Here is a 25075-nt window from a genome sequence, read left to right on the forward strand (position 1 = left end):
TGAGCGAGAGAAAAAAAAGAAGACAGACACTGATTTAGGTAGGAGTTGTTCTTGCTACTCAAGATGTGTGTTTGGAGGCAGAGGTGAAGAAAAGACTTGGATGTATAAATAAATAAACCGGAACAGAGAGGAAGACATGAATACAGTCATTGTCCAAAGAACTACTAGTCTGAGACTAAAAGATGAAATAAAAATAAGACTGCAGCGTTTCCCTGTTAGCTCTGATTAAGTTCAGCTTTTAAAGCTTTGTTAGTTTAATGCAAGATTAACTGTTGATATGTTTGTGTGTTTTATGCATGCATGTTTGTACCTGCCCATCTGCCTGTCTGTAACAGTGAATTATTTTTTTCGATACCTTATATTCTGACGATGCGTTGCCATTGTTCTTTATTTTTATTTTTTTTACATGTGTGCTGACTTTGTAGCCTTCTCTAATTTCGCAGTTCTCCAAGCTCTGACCGCTGACCCCACTGCAGGTCAGAGGAGTTTAATTAGGGCACCATTAAAGATCATTTGGTGCGAAGTTATCGGAAACACGTTCCTGTCTTGTGTTTCTCGGGTGAGGCGGGCTGTTCTGTGGGTCCTCTTAGACTCTGCAGGTATGAATGGTGACTGTGTTCTTGCATTGCTGACAGCGGACTGAGCAGCACCAGGAAAACTTGCAAGAGCAGCGCTGCACCACCTCAGCCCGACCCGCTCTGTATCCGGACCCACAACACACCAGCTCGCAGCCATCCGGCGCCAGTCGAGAGGTTCCTAGGTGTGTTGGAACGGAGAGAGCGACATCAATGTCCGCCAATCATCAGATTAATTACCTCGATTATTTTCCTGTAAGATGAATACGCTATCAGTCTTACCGTTACATCTCCTGCCAGCAGTCCCAGGGATACCATTGTCGGGGTCAAGATGGCAGAAATCCGGGGAAGGCGCAAGGTACAGAAGGTCTCTGGCCGCGGGGGGTTTGACCTGGGGGTCACGGGAAAGTAGAGCTGTCCTTGATCCGACGCGAGTCAGGCGAACCTAAAAGGAGGAGGAGACGGCTAGACAGGCTAAAAATCATTCGTAGGTTTTGTAGGAGGTCTCGGCGTGTTGATACCTCGGTGGCTCCATCAAAGCGTTCCTTTAGCACAGCACTGACGCGTCTGAACGGAGGCATGACCTTCCAGCAGGTCCTCAACTCGCAGGAGCCGGAGACGCCGTGACACTTGCATTCTACATGCATGTTGTGAAGGATGGCCTGCGAATGTGAGAAGGTGAGCGAGATCACGATGGAGCCGGCGAATTCCCTGACGCAGAGGCAGAGTGCTGTCGCTCACCTTTCGACCAGCCTCGTTGTTATGGAGATTCATGAGCGGTCGCCCTGCCGACAGCACCTTGGCTCGTTCGGGGTCGTCTACAAACGTTTGGGAGAAAGCCACGCCGTAGGACAGGTTGTCGCTGCAGCCCGACCACTGGAAACCTTAGATTTGGAGAGAGAGTACGGAGGATCATTGCACCCGGGAAACGACTGGACTCATGATTAACGCTGAATTGTAAATCCAACGATGGATCACACAAGATGGAAACGGCTGCTACACTGCTGTCTGTCAATGTTTCATACGTGCTTTGCCACAATCGGCAAAGGCTGATGGGAAGCTGCCTATTGGGCCGTTTTGCAATAAATTGCTGGTTGGTAGTTCAACTACGTTCAAATTTAATGAATGTTCAATTACGTTTTTCCTGCTTTTGTGCAAATAACTTTTGAAGCTACAGCTTTTTCCGTTTCTATGTACCTTTGCTTCTCTGCTGTAATCAAACTTTGGGGAACAAGTTCACCCCGACCGGATCAGCGCACACTGACCTTCGTACCGTGGCCGTTGGTCGCTGCTCGAGGTGTAATCATGGATGAATTTCAGCTTCAGTAAAAAAATCAGAATGATCCTCCTAATGCAACTACGCAGCACTAAACAACAGTTTGATGCTTGAGGTTGTCTGTTTGGGCAATCCTTGTGGTAAACTCAACCTGTGCACTTCCCCCCCAAACTGGTGTGCGTGTGACTCGGTGTGGATTTACCGTGTACATTTTCATGCAATGGAATCCAAGCTCACCCTCCGGACTGACCCCCCTGACTTTCCTATCGCAGCCACACCTCTCCAGCTCCCCGCGGGTGCAGGCCCGGGTCACAGCCACCGCCAGAGCTGCTGACGACAGCGCGTACACGAAGGCCGCCTCACGGGTCCCTGCATCCAAAACAGAGATGTAGGAGTTCATATTTTGAGAGTTGTTGAATATACTGCATGTGTTTATCAGGATGTAATTCTACACAATAATTACAACGATACCTTGGTTCATGACTCTCCCAAACACGTTGATCCCACGCGGCGTGGTGGAACAGTTCCAGCGGCGATTCCTGAACTGATGCTGGCACTATTTGGACAGTGAGTCAGACACAACGATGACGTGAAGCGTGACGACGTATTTAATCAGGTCATAATCCCTCAGCCATAATTCCCTCTGACCGTACCTCCTCTATTACCATCTCGGCTGCTTTGCAAACTGACTCCATGACCTCCCCTCGTGCCCTGCACACCCCCACCTGCCCTGGGGTCAGCCCCCTCAGGCGTGCACATGGAGCGGCACCGGACACAGGCCTGTTGCGAGGTAACCTCGCCAAGGAGCTGGTGGGGAATGGAATAGTGACCCAGTGTGAGGGTTGGGAAGGGAAATTATTGATCAAGAGAGAATAATGATGGGGAAAGGGGTGAGAGGAAAGAAAGTACAAAAAAAAAGACTTTGCAAAAGGGATGACAAAGGAACTACCAGGCAGAGTTTTAGAGAGCAAGGAAACAAGGGGAAGACCAGGCAAGGAAGACGGAGAAAGAAAAGAGGAAAGGTCACCAGGAGTAAGACAAAGGAAGCGAGGGGAGTGACTGAAAGAGACTTTGAGACATGTCACCATCTTTTAAAAGTTATAGCATGACAAACAAACTCCCTCTTTCTGTTGCTCCCTTGCACATTAGACTTACAGCCAGTTGGTTGCCACGGTGGGGTGGGTTGCCCATAGCAACAGGAGGAGGAGCGGTGCCGTGAGATTGACAGGATAGACAGTTGGCATCAGACTGTCCGTCTGTCTGTCCGTCGCCGTGTGTCAGGCTTGGTCTTTGGACAGCACGCTGCCCGTCTGTCTGTCTGCCTGTCGTGGTGTCAGTTTATTTCTCTCGTGTGGGGATGACCCCCACATATCTGTTGAAATGACAAAGTTAACATGTTTAATGTCAGAACACTGCTGGAGTAGCTGATTGTTTTTTTTTACAGGTAATTTTTCTGCAAGCTTGGAATAAAAAATAAATTCATGCACAAACACTACACAGAATTTATATTTAACAAAATTAGCACCGATACTTACCAAATCATGATCCGTTGATAGAATCTTCGGGATTCATGTGTTGACAAAATGAAAATGCAATTCCAATTTTTAAAAAAATCAATCCGTTTCTGCTGTCAGTGCCAGCAAAATCATCATTTACTAACTAAAATAAGTCAAATATCCCAATTTAACCGAACATTTTAGCAGAATCTACTGCAAAACAAAAAAAACACCTCCAAAATCCTGATGTTAGTAAAGTTAAATTCTTACAAAATATGTAATAGCATTGCCATTAATGAGTATCGTTCCCAAGAAAATAAAGGCGTCCATTCCAAACTGAAACGGCAAGAATAAGTGCGAGCAGTGAAATAGGAGTGATGGGTTATAAAGGAGGTAGAGAATGAGGATGGGGGGGGGGGGGGGAGGACAGGCGTGATCCAGGGTGTGGACTGATGCACGGGGAGGGGAGGTGGAGGATAATAGTACTACTACTGAGTTAGTATTAAGCATGTGAGTACGCTGTCTACTGCGTTTGTTTGGGTTGAGACCACAAATCTGATTCTGGAGATAAGGTCCTTTAAACTATCATCAAATATTCATGTGTGTGTCAGTGTTGTTTGTCCACGCACGTCCTACGTTCTGGAGTGTATTTGCTGATGAGAAATACACACTGGAGCCTTTCGTTTATTCTCAGGAGATCCTCAGAATGAATATTGAAGCGTCAGATTTGCAACAAAATATGGACATAAAAACTATGACTCATCATTGCAGTTTCCTTGCTGTATTTATATGTACATGTGGAAAAAGTGTCTTACCTAATGTTTAATTTTCCCAAACTTTGTTGGTCATTTTACGAGTCCCCCCCCCCCTCCTCTTCCTTTATCCTTGCCGCATTTTTCTTCTCGTTCTCCCTCTCTCCCACTCGCTATATTGTCTTAGAAGTCGGGGTGACATTTAGACAAGGGGTAGAAAACACACTGCCGACAAATATTGGAACTGAAGCAAATAAATCACAAGATAGGAGGGGAAGGAGGGCATCACGAGTGCTCCACTGGGGGGTGAGTAAAAAGCAGTAAAGCATAACAAAGGAGGTTTGTCATATTAATCTCATATATATATGTATATATATATATATAGGTGTGACTTTTATCTTTTCATTTTTAGCAAATTGGGTTTCCCTTAGCTGAAGGACTTTTGAAAAAGAACTAGAAAAGCACAGACCTCCGCCAAGCAGCTCATTCCCCTCAATTAGATTTACACCGTCCACATGGTGATCTGGATCATCACCAAAAGGTTCTAAATTGTTCTTGGTATCTTTATACACCAACCATGAAAAGTAAAAGTGAATCAGAGATGCTGTGTATTTGTAACAGATTTTTGAATCTGTAAACGAGGTTTTCAATGTTAAAATGTAATATTTTTTCTGAACATCATTCTAGATCCAATCCAGATTAAATTCAGGGGTGAGATAGAGGCCCCCACCCTACACGACTGTGTCAAATACAATAAGTATTAATGAATAATCAACCGAGATATTGAGGAACAAAATTTGAAACTCCATTGACTGCGATGTTACAGAACATTTCAAACAGATCCATAATCCAGGATCTCTTCTGGATCATCACCAGAATGTAATCATCTTCCCAATTTTTCTTAAAAATGGCATAAAAATCGGCCCAGAACTTTTTACGTTATTTTGCTAGCAGACGGACAACCAGACAAACAAACGCCGCCTCGGCGGAGGTAATTATGTCCCCTTCATTTCATGGCGTGAAGAAACAACCAGTAATTTATGATGAATATATAAATACTATTTTCATTTAATCCTAATTGTATGCTGTTCACTGAGTGGCTGTTTATTTGAGTACACTGTAGTTGCCTCTGAGGGTTACATATTAAAACCTTTATTTTATGCATATAGTTTAATTATCCCCACGTCCCAAAAATAAATGTAAAACCACAGGTACAAGAAGATGGATAAATAAATGGATGGATGGATGGATCCTATGATTTATTCTATCAGAATTTATTTTCTATCTTTGTTCAAAGGCACTAAGATGGCATTACTGGTTCATTTTTATATTTTAGTAGCAAAGTAAAGATCGTAAACATTCTATTTTAACCTGAGCTATAAATACTAGTTATTAATAGGTTGTATTAATAACAGTGTTATCATATCACACACACACACACACACACACTTGTGCCTCGTTGGCCCCCATGCCCCCCTTTTTGTCCTCCTCATGTCGTATTCTGTCCTATTCCTCTTTTGTGTCCCTTGTTTCTTCAAGTGACGTCTTCTGCAGTCTCCCACGGCAACACCATAGTGATGAGCGGCTCACTGTCATGTCCGGCGCCTCGGTTATGCTCATCCCTTCACCCCGCTCTCGTAAATAACTTGCCCTCTTTTTATCTGGATCCCCCCCCCCCTCCATTTTGTGGAGATTTTATCAGGCTGAAATGGTCCCGTACTGCCTTGACTGTAGCCGGGTTGCAGCCCAAAACGTGGTGCTGGTTAAAGCTTCAGCATGACACACACTGTACGAGGAAGTGACTGCCTCTCTCTGTTATAAGAGGGAGGCAGTAGCAGACTGGGAGAGTCTACTTTGAGGTGGGGGCAAAACCCTGATGCCTCCCATGGATGGATGATATAGGCCTCATTCGGAGATGGTAGCCTCCAAGTCGCTCTGGAGGTCATGAACACGTTTGTGCCCAAGGTCACCACGAGATAGAAATGGAAGCCGTCCCTTTTTTTGCTCACTTCTGTACCCGAGGGCGATACCTGCCGCCGCAATCCGGGTGCCAGATGGAACGATCATAGCAGGCAGAAACACGACTGCCGCGCACGAGCACACGCGCATTGCTCGGCCGACAAAGAACTGAATATTATGGGATGGCCAGCAGTGGTGTTGTCAGGCAGGGAAGTAGGGGGTGACAGAGTGGGTGTCGAATCTGTGTGCACGCAGGGGGGGGGGAGCAGAGGGAGTGGATGCACTGTGTCGGAAATATATTGACCAAACTCAATAAAAATGTGAATTTAAAGGAACTTAAAACGTATTTTAGAAGGTGGATAATTCTACATAATTCTACCTGTTGCGGATCTTTCCCGCAAGCACTGTTTGTAGCTGAGAACCCACAGCCAAGGAGGCCGGTACAGGAAATGCACCTGAACATGAGCATGAATCGTCTGATCGTCAGGTCTGTGGTGAACCTGCCGTCTGTAACCCCCCCCCCCCCCCACACACACACACACACACTTGTGGGATGCTGAGTGGCGGTGTAAGGGCCGTTGTTATGCATACCTCGAGCTGATTCAGAGTGGAAAAAGAAGTGTCTCTGAGATTCAATAAATCTGTATTCTGAATAGGGCAGCATGGCGGCGCAGCGGTAGCCCCGACCCTCTCTGTGAGGAGCTTGCATGTTCTCCCCGTGTCTGCGTGGGCTCTCTCCGGGTGCTCCCGGGGTCCTCCCAACGCCACAAACATGCAAATTAGGCAAATTGTTTACACTAAATTGTCCATAAAAGCACAATATTGTGCAGTACAATCGCTATGAGAAGACATTTGCAATGAGAGCAGCAAAGTAATAGATGATGCAGCTACATTTACGTGACATGTTTTATTTTGTACGGTATAATTACCTTCTTTGTGCTCAGACCCTTAAACATACCGTTGGGGCACTTTTGTTGCAGTAAAAAAACATTTTGTGGCTATAATTACTTGTTTTGTCATCCCATCCAGGTTTTAGTTTCCTTTGCAGGGTCACGGAGGGGGGGGGGGGGGGGTCGCCAGTCACTCTTGCTTTGCATGTGGACATCACCGGACCTCGGAGGGAACCCGGAGAGACGAGGAGAAGATACAAACTCCATTTCTCAGCGGCTCCAGAATTCTAACCCGGAGCCTTCGGGATGTGAGGCGACAGCAATAACCGCTTCATGGCTGTTTCAACAGTAATGATTCACTCTGCGGCGTTCCACGTGAAGCCGAAGGCGGCGTTTGATGTTTGCTCACCTGTTGGTCTCTGCTTTTTGCAGGGTGCTCTGTCTGCTTGGTGAGACAGATGTGGGAGTCCAGATGTTAAAGCAGGGCTGTGACGGGAGGCCTCGGCTACAGCAGACACACAGCTGGGCCGGCCTGTTTGACCTGCGTGCAGCAGCCGTTTGATCCACCTGTGTGTCGACTGCTCATGCACACAAGTCTACATAGCATAGCTATGCTCATGATCACCGAGTATTATGGTCTGTCACCAGTGGTCACAAGCTCCCACGGAGACCAACCAAGTGTTTTTTTTCTTCTTCTTCTTTCTTATCTTTTTTAGGCGTTGGATATTATGGGATGTATGCTGCTACTGTTGGAATATTATGGTCTGCCGAGGACGTGCAGGGAGGGGGGGGGGGTGTCACCATGACAACGGAGTTGCTAAGGGGGCTGGGACTACTAGTGGAAAGGGGAAGGAGTGTGCGCGCAATGAGCCGGGTGCGTGCATGTCTAGCAGAGGTAGTGTACGTGCATGCGTGCATGAGCCCGCGCGCGCGCGCGCGCACGTGGTGGAGGGGGGGGTGGGGGGGGTTGAGTATTATGGTCTGTCCGTTGCGTGGTAACTATGCAGAGTCTTGTGTGGGAGGGGGGATTATTATGGGATGTCTGCCCCCTTTGTGTGTTTGTTAGCTAAGCTCTTCCTTTAAGGTTGGGGCAGAGATAAGAGGGGCACGGACAAACGGGTTCAGCTCGTTTCTACCCCCCCCGCTCCGTTTATCGTCGCTTCCGCCGGGATAAATGAATGAACACGAAATGACAACAACTGTCTGACTTCTATTCATTTTTTTTTTTTTTGTTACCGCGAGGAAGCGAGCACGCCTCGACCCGGGACCAGTGCGCGCACTACAGTAAGTTTCTCGTGTGAGCGAACAGGGTTGAAATGCTGCAACTTTCCCGTGATTGAATTGTTTTAACTCCACAGTTCGTGTTTTCCGCCTCGCACTTAAATAGGAGCTATACCTGCTAATGACCTGCAGTTAATGTCAAAGCGGAGCTAATGCTGCTAATTCAACTTGTTTGATCACGCAGGTGGTCAAATTCATGCTAAAGGGAAACAATATCAGAGACGCGCGAAGGACTGACCACCGACCAAAGCCATTTTTTTTTTAATCTCTGTATTTCCAGCGCCCTCCTCCCTCTCTGGACCCCCCCCCACCCCACACCCCCCACCGAGTCCACTCTCCGGCAGTCCCACGTCATTTTCCCCTCCCCCCTCCCTCCCTCGCCGACCGCTGAACCGGGTTTAGCGTCAGGGGAGGGGGATTAAATTCGACCAGCAAGAAATACAAATTAAAAAAACACCGAGAATATGTCGGGCAGCGAGGACGAGAGGGGAGACTTCGGACCCGCGGACGGACACGCACTTCTGCACGGTAAGCGCTCCCTCTTCCTCTGAAGAAGAACAAGGTTCCATCGCTCGTCACTTGAGCGCGCCGCGGCTAGCGCTAGCTTTAAGCTAACAGGAGTAGTTACCGGATGAGCTAGTCCGGCTAACTTGTCAGAGCGAGCGGAGGACTAGTTTCGGTTCCCCGTTGAGCCTCGTTTAACACCCGGCGTGCGTCTTACCGAGTGCGGGTCGGGCTGCCAAAGTTTCAACCAAGTTTTATGTGCCTTTTGTGGCATTTTGCGGTGTGCGCGCGCGTGTGTGTGTGTGGTGTGTACGCGCGTGCACGGACACGACCAGGTCGTGCGCCAGAGCCGCGGCCCGGTGCTGCTTTCCGTCCTCTGGACTGCAGCAGTGGCCCCGGTTCGGTTCGGTTCGGTTCGGGTCGGGTCGGGTCGTGAGAATCTTCTGCCCAGGTTAAAGTCCTGTCGCCCGCAGGTGACGACGAGCCGCAGGATGCCGCTGCGTCTGACGTGGAGCAGGTACCCAAGCCGAAGAAGAGGAAGAAGGCGAAGAAGAGCAGCCGAGAGAGCCGCAGCAGCAAGAGACAGAGGCCCGTCAGAGAGGTGCGTCGCTTTATGTAGTGTTTAAAATCACTCTGAGGACCTTTGACCCGGCGAACACGCTGGCTCCCCACCCTGTAGACCACGTGACAGTACCAGGTCAGTTTGTGGGACATGTAGTTTTAGTAGTTGCGCATGTAAACATGTGAGTCGTGTCTTTTTTTTAACTTGTGATTCGGGGCTTTTCTGCGTCTCTGACTGGAACTTGAAGCAGACGTGTGTCTGCGCTGCTGCTGGTGTCAGAATTCAGTGTCCTTGTCCTCTTCAGAGACGGTTCAGGGTTAGCAACGATGTAAACGCTAATCAACCAATGGATTTAAGAACCACTAAGTGGCGAATGTTGCGCAGACCGATGCGTAGCTTCTTTCTAACCCAATACGGTTCACAAGTTGTTGCTGACATACTAACCCGTACTGCATCCAATGACTTTGTCCCACAGGAGCTGCCGGTTAGCTCTCCAGAGCATCTGATCGGAGCGGACGCAGGAGAGCACGACGCTGGCGAGGCAGGTGCGCGGACCGAGAGCGAGGGAAGTGATTATGCCCCCGGGAGGAAGAAGAAAAAACGTTCCAGCTCTGCCAAAGAGAAGAAGAGAGCGGGTGCGGCAGCAGAGAAAGCAGGGTCGTCCGGTTCGAAGAGCAAACGGAAAGATCCGGAACCGGAGGATGATGAAGATGATGATGATGATTTCCAGGTAAAAACGCGTTTATACTCGCATTGTGGATTGGATGGCGGCTTTCTTAGGGTTAACATGGCAAACTAACCTCCCGCTGGCTGGTTCGTATGTTCCTGCCTCAGCCCAAGAGCTCCATCCAGCTGCTGGAGGCCTGGGGCATGAAGGACATCGACCACGTCTTCACTCAGGAAGACTACAACTCCCTCACCAACTACAAGGCCTTCAGCCAGTTTGTCAGGTTCGGGAAAACGGAGATGGCTTTTTCCTCCTTAGTAAGGGAAACGTATCTTACTTCTAATCTTATGAAACTTTATGTTCTCAGGCCCTTAATCGCAGCGAAGAACCCCAAAATCGCTGTGTCCAAGATGATGACTTTAATGATGGCTAAATGGAGGGAGTTCAGCACCAACAACCCTCTGAAGGTATTACGAGGATGGAAGCGTGGCGTATTAATGAACGAGGCCCGGCGTTCGTTGCCGTCGTTTTGCGAGTGCGGCGGTACGGAGTAGAGTTCTCCACGTCTGCGTCTCTTCGCAGGGTTCCGCGACGGCCAACGCGGCCCTGGCAGCTGCCAATGTGGCTGCAGCTGTGGAGAGTATGGTGGTGGAGGGGACAGACGGCGGGGTTGAGGCCAGCGTTGCCACGGCGCCCACGCCTTCTCCTGCCGCTACCGCAACGCCTGCCGCACCCCAGGAAGTCCCAGCGCCCCCGCTTCGCAAGGCTAAGACCAAAGAGGGCAAAGGTGACGCAGGATAAATGCGATTCTTAGGCTCTTCCTTTTGATGTGACGATAACGGTCTCTGTTTCATCATTCAATGTTGATCTAATTACTTGTACTGATTAAAACGTCTCAGGTCCCAATGCTCGCAAGAGGTCAAAGCCCCCGCCGAAGCCTCAGCAAAAGCCCAAGCCTAAGAAGGTGGCTCCACTGAAGATCAAACTGGGTGGCCTCAACAGCAAGCGGAAACGCTCCTCGGTAAGAATGAGCGTTTGGCTCCAGTCCACGTTTTGAGCACTAAACAAACCTCCAGAGTTCTTTATTTATCTCCAGATTTCTCTGCTTCACTGTGTTTCTGTCAGAGTGACGAAGACGAACCGGACGTTGACAGCGACTTTGAAGACGGGAGTTTCTCCGTGTCGGATGGCTCCAACCGCAGTAGCCGTCCAAAGAAAAAATCCAAGAATACAAAGAAAAAAAAGAAAGGTTGGCCTGGGCGTATTACTGAAATAAAAATTCAGGAGGCTTCGTTTTGTCGAATAAGAACAGAGTCGATGTCATTTCCTGTTGCCGTTGTTCTCTTAGTGGAGACGGAGGAAGGCGATGGCTACGAGACGGACCACCAGGATTACTGTGAAGTGTGCCAGCAGGGGGGGGAGATCATTTTGTGTGACACCTGTCCCAGAGCCTATCACATGGTCTGTCTGGACCCTGATATGGAGAAGGCACCTGAGGGCAAGTGGAGCTGCCCACACTGTGTGAGTATTTGGAACCCGCCTCTCGGCACTGCGGAGAGACGATGGAGGCTGATTCAGGGAATAAAAAACAACGCAGGATAAATTACATAAAGTATAAATGGAATATTCCACCGGCGGCACCGTTGGATGTTGAAAAAGCAGCTTTGCTAAACGTGGTTCTAACAAATCTTTATGTTCTGTTTGTCCTCGGCCCCCATTTTGCTCATGGTCCTATCTAACCTCTCATTCCCCCCCCCCCCACACACACACACACCACCGCCACCCATTTCCTATTCTTATCCCTCCCCTCACGCTCCGTCCCTCCCTGCACCATGGCTCCACACGCAAATATGCACACGCACGCAATGCCCCCCCCTCCCTCCCCCCCCCCCCCCCCACACACGCCCCTCGGCTCTCTCGAAAATCACCCCTCCCTTTTTCCTTTCACTCCATTCCTCATATCTTCTCTGCCTGTCTGCCCCCCCCCAATACACACGCACACACTCACTCACCTCCTTCCTCCATTTGTAATTCTGCCACCAGGAGAAGGAGGGGATCCAGTGGGAGGCCAGGGAGGAGCTCTCCGAAGCCGAAGGGGAGGACGACGAAGACAGGAGGGATGAAGGGGTGGAGGAAGAATATGACCACCACATTGAGTTCTGCCGAGTGTGCAAGGATGGAGGAGAGCTGCTGTGCTGTGACACCTGCCCCTCCTCCTACCACATCCACTGCCTCAACCCTCCTCTCCCTGAAATTCCCAACGGTGAATGGATCTGCCCCCGCTGCAAGGTGAGAGTTGTGCGCTGGTGCACGTGAGTTGGAGTGTGCACAGATTTTCATCTAGCGCTTACCGGTACCTATAATACCTACAAACCTTTTGTTTTCAGAGGCTAAACAATCGCATCCAGATAATTGAACTGCTTTAGTCCACTGATAAGAAATGCGTACCCAGAATTATTCCTTCTCTTCATGCCGCCTGACAGTGTCCACCGATGAAGGGTAAAGTCCAGAAGGTTATAACGTGGAAATGGAGTGACCCGCCAGCCCCTACGCCTGTCCCTCGGCCTGCTGACCTTCCTGCTGACGCACCTGATCCGCCGCCACTGGCGGGCCGCAGAGAAAGGGAGTTCTTTGTCAAGTGGTGCAATATGTCCTACTGGCACTGCTCCTGGGTGCTGGAGTTACAGGTACCGTTGGATTTAACTTTTCCATTGTCCAGTACAAGTACTCCCAGTTTAGCATCCGATATAGAGTAGTGACTGTAGTGCTGAGTTTACACAGCTTTATTCGGAACAAAGCGTCTCATCATAGATGAATACGTATTGGTATACACCTTTTCATTTCTCTCCATATATAAACACAAAATAAATATACCAAAATGGGGCCTTTCCTTTCCTCCCTCTTAGTTGGAACTGAACTGCCAGGTGATGTTCCGTAATTACCAGAGAAAGACTGACATGGACGAACCGCCACCTGTGGATTTTGGAGGCGACGTTGATAACAAAAGCACCAAGAGGAAGAACAAGGACCCTCTCTTTGTCCACATGGAGGAGGAATTTTACCGCTTTGGCGTGAAGATGGAGTGGCTGATGATCTACCGCATCCTAAACCACAGGTAGCACGTTCATTGCTCACAGCATGTGAAATATGCATCATCTAATCGCATTCATGTGCTCTGTAGATGTGAAATCATCTGACTATTTTGGCTCAAACAACGTTTCTGTGTCTTTTCTCATCTCAGCGTTGATAAGAAGAGTAACGTACATTACTTGATAAAATGGCGAGATCTGCCATATGACCAGGCAACCTGGGAAAGTGAAGACATGGACATCCCCGAGTTTGACACCTACAGGCAGACATACTGGAATCACAGGTGCGCAGAAACGTAATAATTGTCTGACAAATTCAACCGTGAACAGATTTTATTTCACAAACTGTTATTTTCTTTCAGGGAATTAATGGTGGGTGACGAGGGCAGGCCCGGTAAGAAACAGAAGAAAGCTGTCAAAGTCAAGAAATCTGAGCGACCGCCTGTTCATCCCATCGTAGATGTAAATATTCTGAGACCAGTTTATATAATGCATCGATTTATTCCATGATAAAATGTAGAATGAAAGTACCCTTAATGTGGACACGTGGATTTAATCTTCCTATTTCAGCCCACCATCAAATTTGATCGTCAGCCTGATTACCTGGAGAGCACAAGAGGCACTCTTCATCCTTACCAGCTGGAGGGGCTGAACTGGCTCAGGTTTTCCTGGGCTCAGGCCACAGACACAATCCTTGCAGATGAGATGGGTTTAGGCAAGACTGTGCAGACTGCGGTTTTCCTCTACTCATTGTACAAGGAGGTGAGAAGTGATTGTTTTCAGATCCTCAGCAGTGATATGCTTTTGAGTATTTTATATGGCTAATGTCACTTTGAAAACTTGCATATGATAAAATATTGAGAGGTATGCATTGTCCTGACTCTTTTTGTTGTGTCTAGTCTGCCCTCCTATAACAATCAGTGTTGATGTGAGGGGTGTCAGACATGTGACGCACAATAACTTTGCCCATTAAAGGGGACGGGCTCTAAGTAAAGAACTCTATCCTAAAGGCAGGGCAAGACAAATGCAGTTGCTTGAACAGCTACCATCTATTAGTTTGTCTGAGAAACTATAGCTGGGGCTCGGGAGGTTGTTCACTGATCACAGGATTGGCAGTTCAGAGCAAATGGGCATCTGCTGAAGTGCCGTTTGGCAAGCCACTGATCCTCAAATTGCTCCCAACAGGCCATCACCTGTAAAGTTCTTTGGATAAAATGGTACAAATGGCTTCTAAAATAAAAACTTTTTCCATGCTGACTTCTTCCGCTATTGCAGGGTCACTCCAAAGGTCCCTTCCTGGTTAGTGCTCCCCTGTCTACGATAATTAACTGGGAGAGAGAGTTTGAGCTGTGGGCCCCTGACATGTACGTGGTGACCTATGTTGGGGACAAAGACAGCAGGGCTGTCATTCGGGAGAACGAGTTCTCCTATGAGGGAAATGCCATTCGAGGTGGGAAGAAAGCATCCAAGATGAAGGTAAGGAAAAAAACAAAAAAGAGCAACAGTGATGGAAGTATTTTAATCAGAAAAGACAAGGGAATGAAGGAGAGTTAGTGATTTGTTATAATTTACCCACGTCAGAGTCTCTGGCACTTAAACTGTTCAGGGAGGTTTTTGATCAGGGACAACATTGTAAGCAGCAGCATAGTCTAAACACTGGTGGTGGTGGTGGTGGCTGATGAGCTGGATTAAATGATAAAGATGGTGATTCTGTGAAGACAGCTGATGATGGGGAGCTGCAGGGTTGCACATAACACCACTAAAGTCAGCGAAAGAATCATTTAAAAAGAGGACAGGCTAGCACTAGGTATGTCACTGTCCTACTGGATTGATGTGACTAGCTATTGAGAGCAACAATTTCAGCTAACAGACTGAGACAATGACAACAGGAAATTAAGACTGTGTGTGCGAGGAGTAAAACTTGTCTCACTGCCTTGTCTTCCTCCTTTTTGTTTGGCCATTTATCCAATCCCCTTTTATCTTTGTGCGTTACAGAAAGACTCGCCAGTCAAGTTCCATGTCCTGCTGACATCCTACGAGTTGATTACCATTGACCAGGCTGCCCTAGGCTCCATTGAATGGGCTTGTCTGGTTGTGGACGAGGCTCACAGACTCAAAAATAACCAGTCAAAGGTGAGAACGTAAGCCGAGTTTCCACTTCATGGTATGAGCGCTACTCGACTTGACTCGTCTTTATCGGTAACTTCTGTCGAGGTTGTTTTCCATTTGAGGATAGTGCTGTCTGAGTGTAGGTGGTTGTCATAGTGATACCTTGTAATACTGCCATGATGTCCTCTTCATTGCGATTACACACCTTTTGTACACATCATATGATCTTCTTGCCAGCTACTAAAGTTTTATTCATGTTTTCTCCTCACTCTTTTCTCCCTGCCTGCTAGTTCTTCCGAATTCTAAACAACTACCCACTTCAGCACAAACTGCTGCTGACTGGTACTCCGCTTCAGAACAACCTGGAGGAGCTGTTCCACTTGCTGAACTTCCTGACCCCAGAGAGATTCAAGTCAGTAGCCCCATATTTGTTTATAAGACAGATTGAATACGGCCGCACTTTCCGGATAAATATTAATTTTTTTCCTCTTGTTTTTATTTTTATTTTTTTAAACTCTCTCCAGCAACCTGGAAGGGTTTCTGGAGGAGTTTGCAGACATTGCCAAAGAGGATCAGATCAAGAAGCTTCATGATATGCTTGGACCGCACATGCTTAGGAGGCTGAAGGCTGATGTTTTCAAGCACATGCCTTCAAAGACTGAGCTCATTGTTCGCGTGGAGCACAGCTCCATGCAGAAGTGAGTGAAGATACTTTAAATGTCACTAAAGTTTGCTTTCACGCGAGGCTGTTTGGTCTGGTCTGAGCATATGAATGTTTTTCATTGTGCATTCTCTGGCATTTCTTTTTCTTAATTGTAAACCAGGAAATACTACAAGTTCATCCTCACACGTAACTTTGAGGCTCTGAATATCCGGGGAGGAGGGAACCAAGTCTCTCTGCTCAATGTGGTGATGGACCTGAAAAAGTGCTGCAACCACCCCTACCTCTTTCCTGCAGCTGCTATGGTACAGTCCAAATCTTTTTCACTCAATTGTGTGGTTGCACGCTTTCTTTCAGGGGGTGCATATTGTGTGCATACCTTGACCTATTTATTCGTACTTTTATAACATATTTTAGAATTGATAATGGTGTCAGTTTATTCAAATTTCTTTTCTGGATTGCAGGAGGCACCAAAACTTCCAAATGGCATGTATGAGGGCAATGCGCTGACCAAGTCTTCAGGAAAACTGATGCTGCTCCAGAAGATGATGAGGAAGCTGAAAGATGGTGGCCACAGGGTTCTCGTCTTCTCCCAGATGACCAAAATGCTGGACCTACTGGAGGACTTCCTGGAGAATGAGGGATACAAATATGAGCGAATTGACGGCGGAGTCACTGGCAGCTTGAGACAGGAGGCCATCGATCGCTTTAATGGTTTGTCATTGAAATCCATATTTTTCTTTTTTTAAACCAGCCGCTTTCAGTTTTCAGTAATGTTTTCGATGCCACAAGGTTGTTCCTCTACATATCTCTTTTTGTTTATCCAAACAGCTCCCGGTGCCCCCCAATTCGCTTTCCTTCTCTCGACCAGAGCTGGTGGTTTGGGCATCAATCTTGCCTCTGCTGACACTGTCATCATCTATGATTCTGACTGGAACCCCCACAATGATATCCAGGTATGGAAACACACCCCTCGACCATGATCAGGATGTTTGTTCACGATCGGGTGATATGTCATTATGCTGCTTGTTTTACACTTGTGCTTCGTAGGCATTCAGCAGAGCTCACCGAATTGGGCAGAACAGGAAAGTGATGATATATCGCTTTGTTACCAAAGCCTCTGTAGAGGAGAGGATAACTCAGGTCTGTGTAAAAACAACAACAACAACAACATATCAACCATGTCAGAATTCTGTTGTCATCTTCTCAACCTTGGATTTCATATGCCGACTGCGTTCCACCAGGTGGCGAAGAAGAAGATGATGCTCACTCATCTGGTGGTGCGACCTGGTCTTGGCTCCAAGACGGGTTCCATGTCTAAGCAGGAGCTTGATGACATCCTGAAGTTTGGAACTGAAGAGTTATTCAAAGATGAACTTGGAGAGGGTTAGTTGACTTTGATCCAATCGATTTCTGACCATTTACATTTGTCTTTAAAATCACGTAAAGTGAAAACAGCTCTTGTGTCCTGAAACGCAAAAGGTCTGTGGTTGGTCTGATCCACGAGGCAAATTAGAGTTGATATTTTTACGATACAGAAAGATTTTGAGCTTTTTATTTCATACCATTCATATTTTTCCACACTAACCGTCATATCAGTGTTAAACTAACTTTAATGTGCCACACCATGCACTCCTATGCTGTTATAGCGGCCATTTCTTTATTGGGATGCTCATATCTGAGACTTTTGCTACCTATTTGGCTTGCCGTACTTTCAGGGGACAACAAGGAGGACGACAGCAGCGTCATCCATTACGATGACCGCGCAATCGACCGTTTGCTGGACAGGAACCAGGATGCCACAGATGACACTGAGCTACAGAGCATGAATGAATACCTCAGCTCCTTCAAGGTGGCTCAGTACGTGGTGAAAGATGAAGACGATGAGGTATGCTGACTATAACAAAACTGTGTTTCAGTCAGACTGGAGAGGTTGTCTAAAAAAACTTCCTGAAGCTGAGCTTTGAATTGAATGAAGCTTTATTGTGTAGGTTTATACAGATCTTTGTATTCTATATTTTGACTGTCATCAAAGGATTTATATTTTCAGAATGCATCCTTAACATATTTTATGTGTTTGTTCCTTTTTCTTAAGGAGGAGGAGGTGGAAAGGGAGGTGATCAAACAAGAGGAAAGTGTCGATCCCGACTACTGGGAAAAGCTGCTCCGCCACCACTACGAGCAGCAGCAGGAAGACCTTGCCCGAAATTTGGGCAAAGGCAAAAGAACTCGAAAGCCAGTCAATTATAATGACGGCTCCCAAGAGGAACGAGGTATAAGACAGGGTACAGAACAATATATCATGCAACCTCTTCTTGTGTGTGAGTGTGTACTATATTGTGAAGTGCTGTTGTTGGACTTGTGTTTGTGTGGCGTTTGTGTAAAGTCGTTCCAGTGAGTGCATGGCAAGTTTTATTGTTTTGTGCATCTAGAAACATGCTAGTTGTATGTTATATACACGCCAAACATGTTTAAACAATTTGAATTTTGAGGATAGTCCTTTAAAGGAAGATTGCAAAGTTTTCATCATAGTTTAATATTTACAGAATCCTCTCGCATTTGAAAACCACATTTTATAACGTCACATTTTACTGATGAAAAACATTTTAGCAAATTAAAAATGAGATGTTATTAAGCATTCTATCCATTCCTCATTTCCTCTGGCCCACTTGAAACTGATGTAATTTCAGGTGAGTACAGAATTACCAAGAAATCAGATGTAAACCATTAAAATGCTTGCAAGTTTAAAATCTTGCATAAACGGGTCCTTATAAAAACGTTTAATTCAGAATTATAGACACCGGTATAGGTACCGGTAATCTGATAGTGAACCAAACCAAAGGAGACAAACAACAAAGGTAATTGCGTTCATAGACATAAAATAGTTCTGCCTTTCTAATCTAAGTTAAGTGATTAAATTATTCCCTTTGCTTGTTAACTTGAAACTTCAATCAAAAACGTGGGTCTGCAGCAGCAACTCCACCTTCTGGCCAACATTCTGTTTGACATTGAACTTATATAAAAGCATGTTAACTGAAAGTTTGGGCTTATCTTGTACACCAGTAAGATTCTGTACTTACGAAGGAATTCTTCCCTTTTTATTTGACTTAAATACTTCTTCATTCTCCCTATAGACTGGCAGGAGGATCAGTCTGATAACCAGTCTGACTACTCGGTGGCCTCGGAGGAGGGTGATGAAGACTTTGATGAACGCAGTGAAGGTAAGGTTCACAAAGACTGTTCCTAAAAGAACTGTGAAACCTTGGCGTGTTTGAGGACTTCCTTTCGATAAGGCATCTCTACTCTCTGAGCCCCAGCTTTTCAAAAACTAACACCTCCCACTAACTGCCCCTTATTCTTATTCAGATTCTGATGACAGCTATGACATCCTCATTGACAACTTCTGCCACTATGCAGGAAGCCCTTGTCACTGTGTCATCTGCTTTGGGCGTAGAAAGGAAAGAAAAGACAGAAAGAAACAGGAAGAAAAGAGAAGCAGAGAAGCAGAAAATTAGAATAAATGGTGTCTCTGAATACAATTTAAACAAATTATTTGTGTTCATAGCACCTGTCATGTATTGAAGTGCATTGAATGTCTTTCTTTCAATATTATGTTGACTAACTTGTTCTTTAAGTTAATTTAAATGTTATTGTTCACTTTGTTCATGAGCCCAAATCACTGGATATTTTGCATCAATTGTTTGTTCTAATTCAGTTCTAATTCAGTATGGCACTGTTGACTGAGTATCATTAAAGTATGTTACAAGACTGCTTTCAGTTGTAAATGTTCTGAAAGCTTTGCACTTCAAGGAGAGAAGCATTTAATGTAGAAGTGCCCAGAGAATTGTGAGGAGGGGGACGACTGCAGCGAGAACAGAATGTTCCCTGATGATCCGTAAGTGGAGCATCTTCAGCAATCTTAGGATGTTAAGGACACATGACGCTGCATCAAAGTTGATTTTGGTTTTTTTATGTCAGAATTTTCATGGCTTCTGTGAGAATGCACTGCCTGGAATGTGGAATGAATGTCAGATGGACTAATTGTGCTTATTTTGCTTAAAGCTAACATCCGCAGACCGAACCGCAAAGGTCTCAGGAACGATCGCGACAAACCGCTCCCCCCGCTGCTGGCCAGAGTTAGTGGAAACATCGAGGTGAGTCCCAACAGAACGAAGAACAGTCGTTACAACAGAAGACTAAACGTGTAATGTTTTCAAAGGGCTTCTTGTGGAATATGCTGTTTTTGTTGATCATTATTTACATTTTTTTATTTTTTACTTGTCAGGTTTTAGGGTTCAATGCACGCCAAAGGAAAGCGTTCCTGAATGCAGTGATGCGTTATGGGATGCCTCCCCAGGATGCTTTCACCAACCAGTGGCTGGTCAGGGACCTCCGAGGGAAGTCTGAGAAAGAATTCAAGTTAGTCTTTTTTCATCGCTTGATTGTAAATTCATACTTTCATCTCCTTAATATTTTTGTTTCCATGGAAATGTTTTAGGTGAATCTGAAGGGCTTAATCTGGCACTGAATTCATGAAATACATTAGACGTGTGTTATTTTGATTTTTTTTTACAAATTATATTTTCTGTGTTTTAGAGTTTTCCATTTGAGGATGATTTTAAAGAGACACTTACGGGTTCTCCTTAGTATATTTTGTCCAAAAACACTCAAATCAATGCTAATAACAATGGAAAAAATATTTGTAATTGCTATACAGATACACACACACAAAAGGAGATAATAAATGATATACAGTATCACTAATATCTAAGTATTTAGTTTTTTAATAAATAAAATGTATCCTTTTGTTTGATTTGCAGTCACGCTCGCTGACATTTTGATATTTACCAAATGCATGTTATGGACATCCCTCCACCTTCCTCGCACGTGTCTGCAGGGCCTACGTTTCCCTGTTCATGCGTCACCTTTGCGAGCCGGGGGCTGACGGCGCTGAGACCTTTGCGGACGGCGTCCCACGTGAGGGTCTGTCGAGGCAACACGTGCTCACCCGCATTGGCGTGATGTCACTCATAAGGAAAAAGGTTATTTACCACTTAGAGAAGACAGTGTGATTCATGTTGAGATGATGTCATTATTTGATCACTGAGTTATGGTCTGCTGTGTTCACATGCTGATTTACAGGTGCAGGAGTTTGAGCATGTGAACGGCCAGTGGTCGATGCCCTGGATGGCAGAGCTGGAGGAAAACAAAAGGGCTGCAGCTTTGGCTGCAGGCGAAGACTCCAAAACTCCTTCAACTGGGACCCCGGCTGACACACAGCCCAACACTCCTATCCCGGGTACATACAACACACACACGCCCCAATCTCATGTGCAACACAGTCTCACAGGGAGACCTACAGTAATGATAACTGGCCATAAACAAAATCATATTCAACTTTCGGTATTAATTTTCAAAAATATTTTGTGACAACAGGCAATAAATAATGTCTTTGCATACATGTTTTTGAAACTGTTGGTAACGTGTGTGTTTTGTTTTTCAGAAGATTTGTCCAAACCAGACGACAAAGAAGACATGAAGAAAGACAGCGAGGATGGCAAAGGAGTCAAAAGAGGAAAAGATCCCGAGGTAAATTCTGCTTTTATAAGCATCGACACACATTTTTGTTTTTCAGAACAGTTTAAGTTGGATTTTTCAGATTTAAAACTGCCAACCCCTCTCCTTCCTCAGATTATTGAAATCCCAGATGAGCCTGAAAAATCCCCTGCACTCGAAAAGACAGAAGGAGATGTAGTCTCCACTACAGGGAAGGACGAGAAGGAGAAGGAGGCAGGAAGTGGGCATCAAGGCCAAGGGAATGAAGCTGACGATGTGAGCAAAGAGAAGGAAAAGACCTCAGAGATGGAGGAGAAGGACACACCTGCCGATGTTAAGAGTGAAGTTTGGGAAGGCAAGAAGGATCCAGAGGAGGAGAAGTTAAAGGGTGAGTTAAATGTTCAAACAGGAAGCACCATTCTCTTTTGTTTTTTGTCATAACAGAGTTTTCTCTCTTGACAGCTGAGGAAGGAAAAGATGAGAAGAACGACACGGTTTTGCCGATAGAGGAGAAGAAAGGTGTGTACAAAAAAAACATGGCATCATCTTGAATTGGTTATTAATTACACAAGTATCTTTCACAACTGAATTCCCCCCCATGTCTCCATAAGGAGTCCTAAACATTTTTTTGTTTTTCCTCAGAACAAAAAGAGGAGAAGGACATTGTTAAAACAGATGAGCCTAGAAAACTGCAGAATGGGGAGAACACCAAAGAAGGAGCGACGGCTGCACTGGTGGTTAACATCAGCGAGGAGAAGAAAAAAGCCACCAAGCAGAGGTTCATGTTCAACATTGCTGATGGAGGATTCACAGGTGAACACTCGCGTGCGCACAGGAACACACACAAATACTCCTCCCTTCCTCTTTTCTTCTTTCCACTTGGATTCTACTTCTTGTTGTGTGTGTAACTTTTCTGTCTTTCTTTCCAGAGCTTCATTCTCTGTGGCAGAACGAAGAGAGGGCAGCCACCGTCACCAAGAAGACGTTTGAGATCTGGCACCGTCGCCATGACTACTGGCTGTTGGCTGGCATCATACAGTATCCTTGTAACTTGTCTGATTGACAGAACTAACTGGTAATCGGCGCTGAGTGTCTAAAACCTGCCTGAGGAAAAATAGGATTGCTTTAATCATTACTAGAGAAAGGTGTTACACTTGACCTCGGCGTCTCTCAGGCACGGCTATGCCCGGTGGCAGGACGTGCAGAACGATGTGAGGTTTGCCATCCTCAATGAACCCTTCAAAGGGGAGATGAGCAGAGGAAACTTCTTGGAGATCAAGAACAAGTTTCTCGCCCGCAGGTTCAAGGTGAGTTAAACGCGCTTCAATCAATTCTCCCGTTGTCCGTGTTTCCGCCACGTCTCACCAGGCAGGTTGTGTTTAGCTGTTGGAACAGGCCTTGGTGATTGAAGAGCAGTTGCGCAGGGCGGCTTACCTGAACATGACGGAGGACCCCGCCCACCCTTCCATGGCTCTCAACACTCGCTTCAGTGAGGTGGAGTGTCTCGCCGAGTCCCACCAGCACCTCAGCAAGGAGTCCATGTCTGGAAACAAGCCTGCCAATGCAGTTCTGCACAAAGGTATTGATTAGCGCTCTAGGGAATAAACACTCCCAACTTCCATCTGACTGGAGCCAAACGCTAAAATGACCTAAAAACTGAGATGTTCATTCATTCTTTTGATAACAAAGTCGACCGGTGCTCATTCACATGTTGTATTTTACAGTTCTTAAACAGCTTGAGGAACTGCTGAGCGACATGAAGGCTGACGTCACGCGTCTCCCTGCAACCATTGCCAGGATACCCCCCGTCGCCGTGCGGCTGCAGATGTCTGAGAGGAACATCCTCAACCGATTGGCCAGCCGTGGCCCCGAGGTCACCTCCCAGACCCAATCACAGACCTCGCAGCAGATGCAGGTGCCTCGTTGACCAATTGCCCTGCCTGTTTCTCTTTGACTGGCTGGGGCCAGTTGGTCTCACCTCACCACCATGTAGCAGACCTCGACCACCTTTACAGTACTGTCAAATCCATCCACGTTCTGCGCCCGCTCCCCGTCACTGGGGGAAGACCATTGGCCGTGCAGCTTTACTGAAGAGACAAACTATGGAGGAAGGATTGGAGTGAATGGAAGAATCAGTTTTTCTGTGGTAAAATGAGACGAGCCCTTCTCCTCCGCTGGGATTCCGATTCAACTCTCAAATCTCAACCTGAGCAGGAAAGCAGGAAGCTCGGCCATCCTGTCCTGTTCATTCTTTATAGCAGGGTAAAACTTGTGTGTATATAAGTAAATGTACCATTAAGCTAAAGAAGCTAGCCAGGAGACGCAGCAGCAGCATGTTTGGAGCTTATTGGTGCTTTGTAGTCATTTTTGGATTATAAAAGAATTCAAGGGATTTTATTGTTCAAATTGTGAAACTTTTTTAGTAATCGTTTGATTCCTCGTGTGTGTGTGTGTGCTGAGAAACGGAGAGTGCCTGTGTGTGACTCCTGTATGTATAAACTAGGGCAGATTAATGTGCACCTCTACTGCAGAATGCTCCTGGAACTGAGACTCTTTCTGTCGTTCGTATGAGTCAGTCAGGTTTTACCCCCCCCCCCCTCCTGCATTGGTGCCCTCATCCCGAACCTCTACCTCTCTCGTCAGGCGACCCGATCCAGGAGCAGAACTCGATGCTCACCCCTAACCAGCACCTCGACATTCCTAACTGTGCCACAGATTTGCTCCTTGGAAAAGCTCCTTTGCCTGTCCAAAATATGGACAGGTTAATGCTCCACAGCTTTTAGGTACAGTAAATAGGACGGATTTGAAAAAGATTGCAATCTTTATTTAATTGCTTACTGTCTTTTATGTTGTTTTACATTACTGAATATTATCACTATGTTTAACAACATATTGTTTCTATTGTTGCTGTTTGTTTTTATGGAATACAATAAAAAGTCAACAGTTTATCAATGTTCTTGATTCTTTTAAGGAAATCTAAATGTGCACTATTACCATGACTCTACAGATGACAATACCACCGCTTTGGGACAGAATATAATATTTCAATAACAATTAGAGACGGTCATGGAATTTGTGACAGAACTCCAAGGACAAATGACCTTTGTGATTCTTTGACTTTTTGCTGTAGCCCAACCAGGATTGTTTTTAGGTTTTGAATGAAATGAGGCATAACATCTGTTTTTATTTAATGTTAACATGCTAATGCTGCTATGCCACAACAGCTTGAATACTTTATTGGCATGTGTTCCTGAGCTTTTCTGGGGCAGTGATATTCTCTCAAAAAAAAAATATTAAACCTACGTCTTTTAATATTTTATTTAGTATTGCAATCTAATCTAGTCTCTATCCTCTGAGACCCGCTGGATGAGGTTGCACTTCATTTTTATCTTCAAGAAACCATGCACTGATCCCATTTGCAAAATTTGTTCATGTTTAGACTGTCTTGTCTTTGTAAGAAATAGCCTCAAACAAAACAAAGGACAAACATGAAGTGCATGGCGTACTTTGTGTTCAGGTCTTGGTTGATGGGGGTGGAATTTACATGGAGGCAAATTATTTTGTTTATGGGACATGAAGAATTGTACTTGAGCAGGACATGAGGCAAGGAAGGGAACAGGAACAGGCACATTTTCTCCCATGGATACTGGAGCAATTAAGAAAATTAGAGTAAATTACTGGGCCGGAGGATTGACTAG

General features: G+C 45.9%; 2 protein-coding genes across 2 annotated transcripts; one reads left to right on the forward strand and one right to left on the reverse strand.

Moving 5' to 3' along the window:
* Positions 1-586: 586 nt before the first annotated feature.
* wnt4b (wingless-type MMTV integration site family, member 4b) lies at positions 587-3095 on the reverse strand. The gene is made up of 8 exons (XM_068755785.1): positions 3007-3095; positions 2505-2658; positions 2323-2407; positions 2089-2220; positions 1317-1459; positions 1097-1237; positions 858-1020; positions 587-756 (listed from the first exon to the last, which is right to left on the reverse strand). Exons 1-8 carry the CDS (start codon positions 3093-3095, stop codon positions 587-589), a joined length of 1077 nt encoding a protein of 358 aa, XP_068611886.1.
* Positions 3096-8619: 5524 nt separating this feature from the next.
* chd4b (chromodomain helicase DNA binding protein 4b) lies at positions 8620-24323 on the forward strand. The gene is made up of 39 exons (XM_068760312.1): positions 8620-8757; positions 9207-9334; positions 9771-10025; positions 10130-10245; positions 10330-10429; positions 10545-10749; positions 10862-10983; positions 11088-11211; positions 11311-11483; positions 12006-12251; positions 12446-12649; positions 12869-13077; positions 13204-13335; positions 13414-13513; positions 13622-13813; positions 14327-14527; positions 15047-15184; positions 15451-15572; positions 15685-15858; positions 15985-16126; positions 16286-16535; positions 16653-16777; positions 16872-16964; positions 17066-17207; positions 17540-17709; positions 17917-18094; positions 18956-19042; positions 19884-19975; positions 20107-20240; positions 20719-20863; positions 20964-21120; positions 21325-21410; positions 21513-21765; positions 21840-21896; positions 22020-22190; positions 22307-22415; positions 22552-22684; positions 22761-22956; positions 23102-24323. Exons 1-39 carry the CDS (start codon positions 8694-8696, stop codon positions 23302-23304), a joined length of 5928 nt encoding a protein of 1975 aa, XP_068616413.1. The 5' UTR covers positions 8620-8693; the 3' UTR covers positions 23305-24323.
* The last annotated feature ends 752 nt before the right edge of the window (positions 24324-25075 follow it).

Source organism: Brachionichthys hirsutus, chromosome 3, assembly GCF_040956055.1.
Source record: "Brachionichthys hirsutus isolate HB-005 chromosome 3, CSIRO-AGI_Bhir_v1, whole genome shotgun sequence".
NCBI classification, from domain to species: domain Eukaryota; kingdom Metazoa; phylum Chordata; class Actinopteri; order Lophiiformes; family Brachionichthyidae; genus Brachionichthys; species Brachionichthys hirsutus.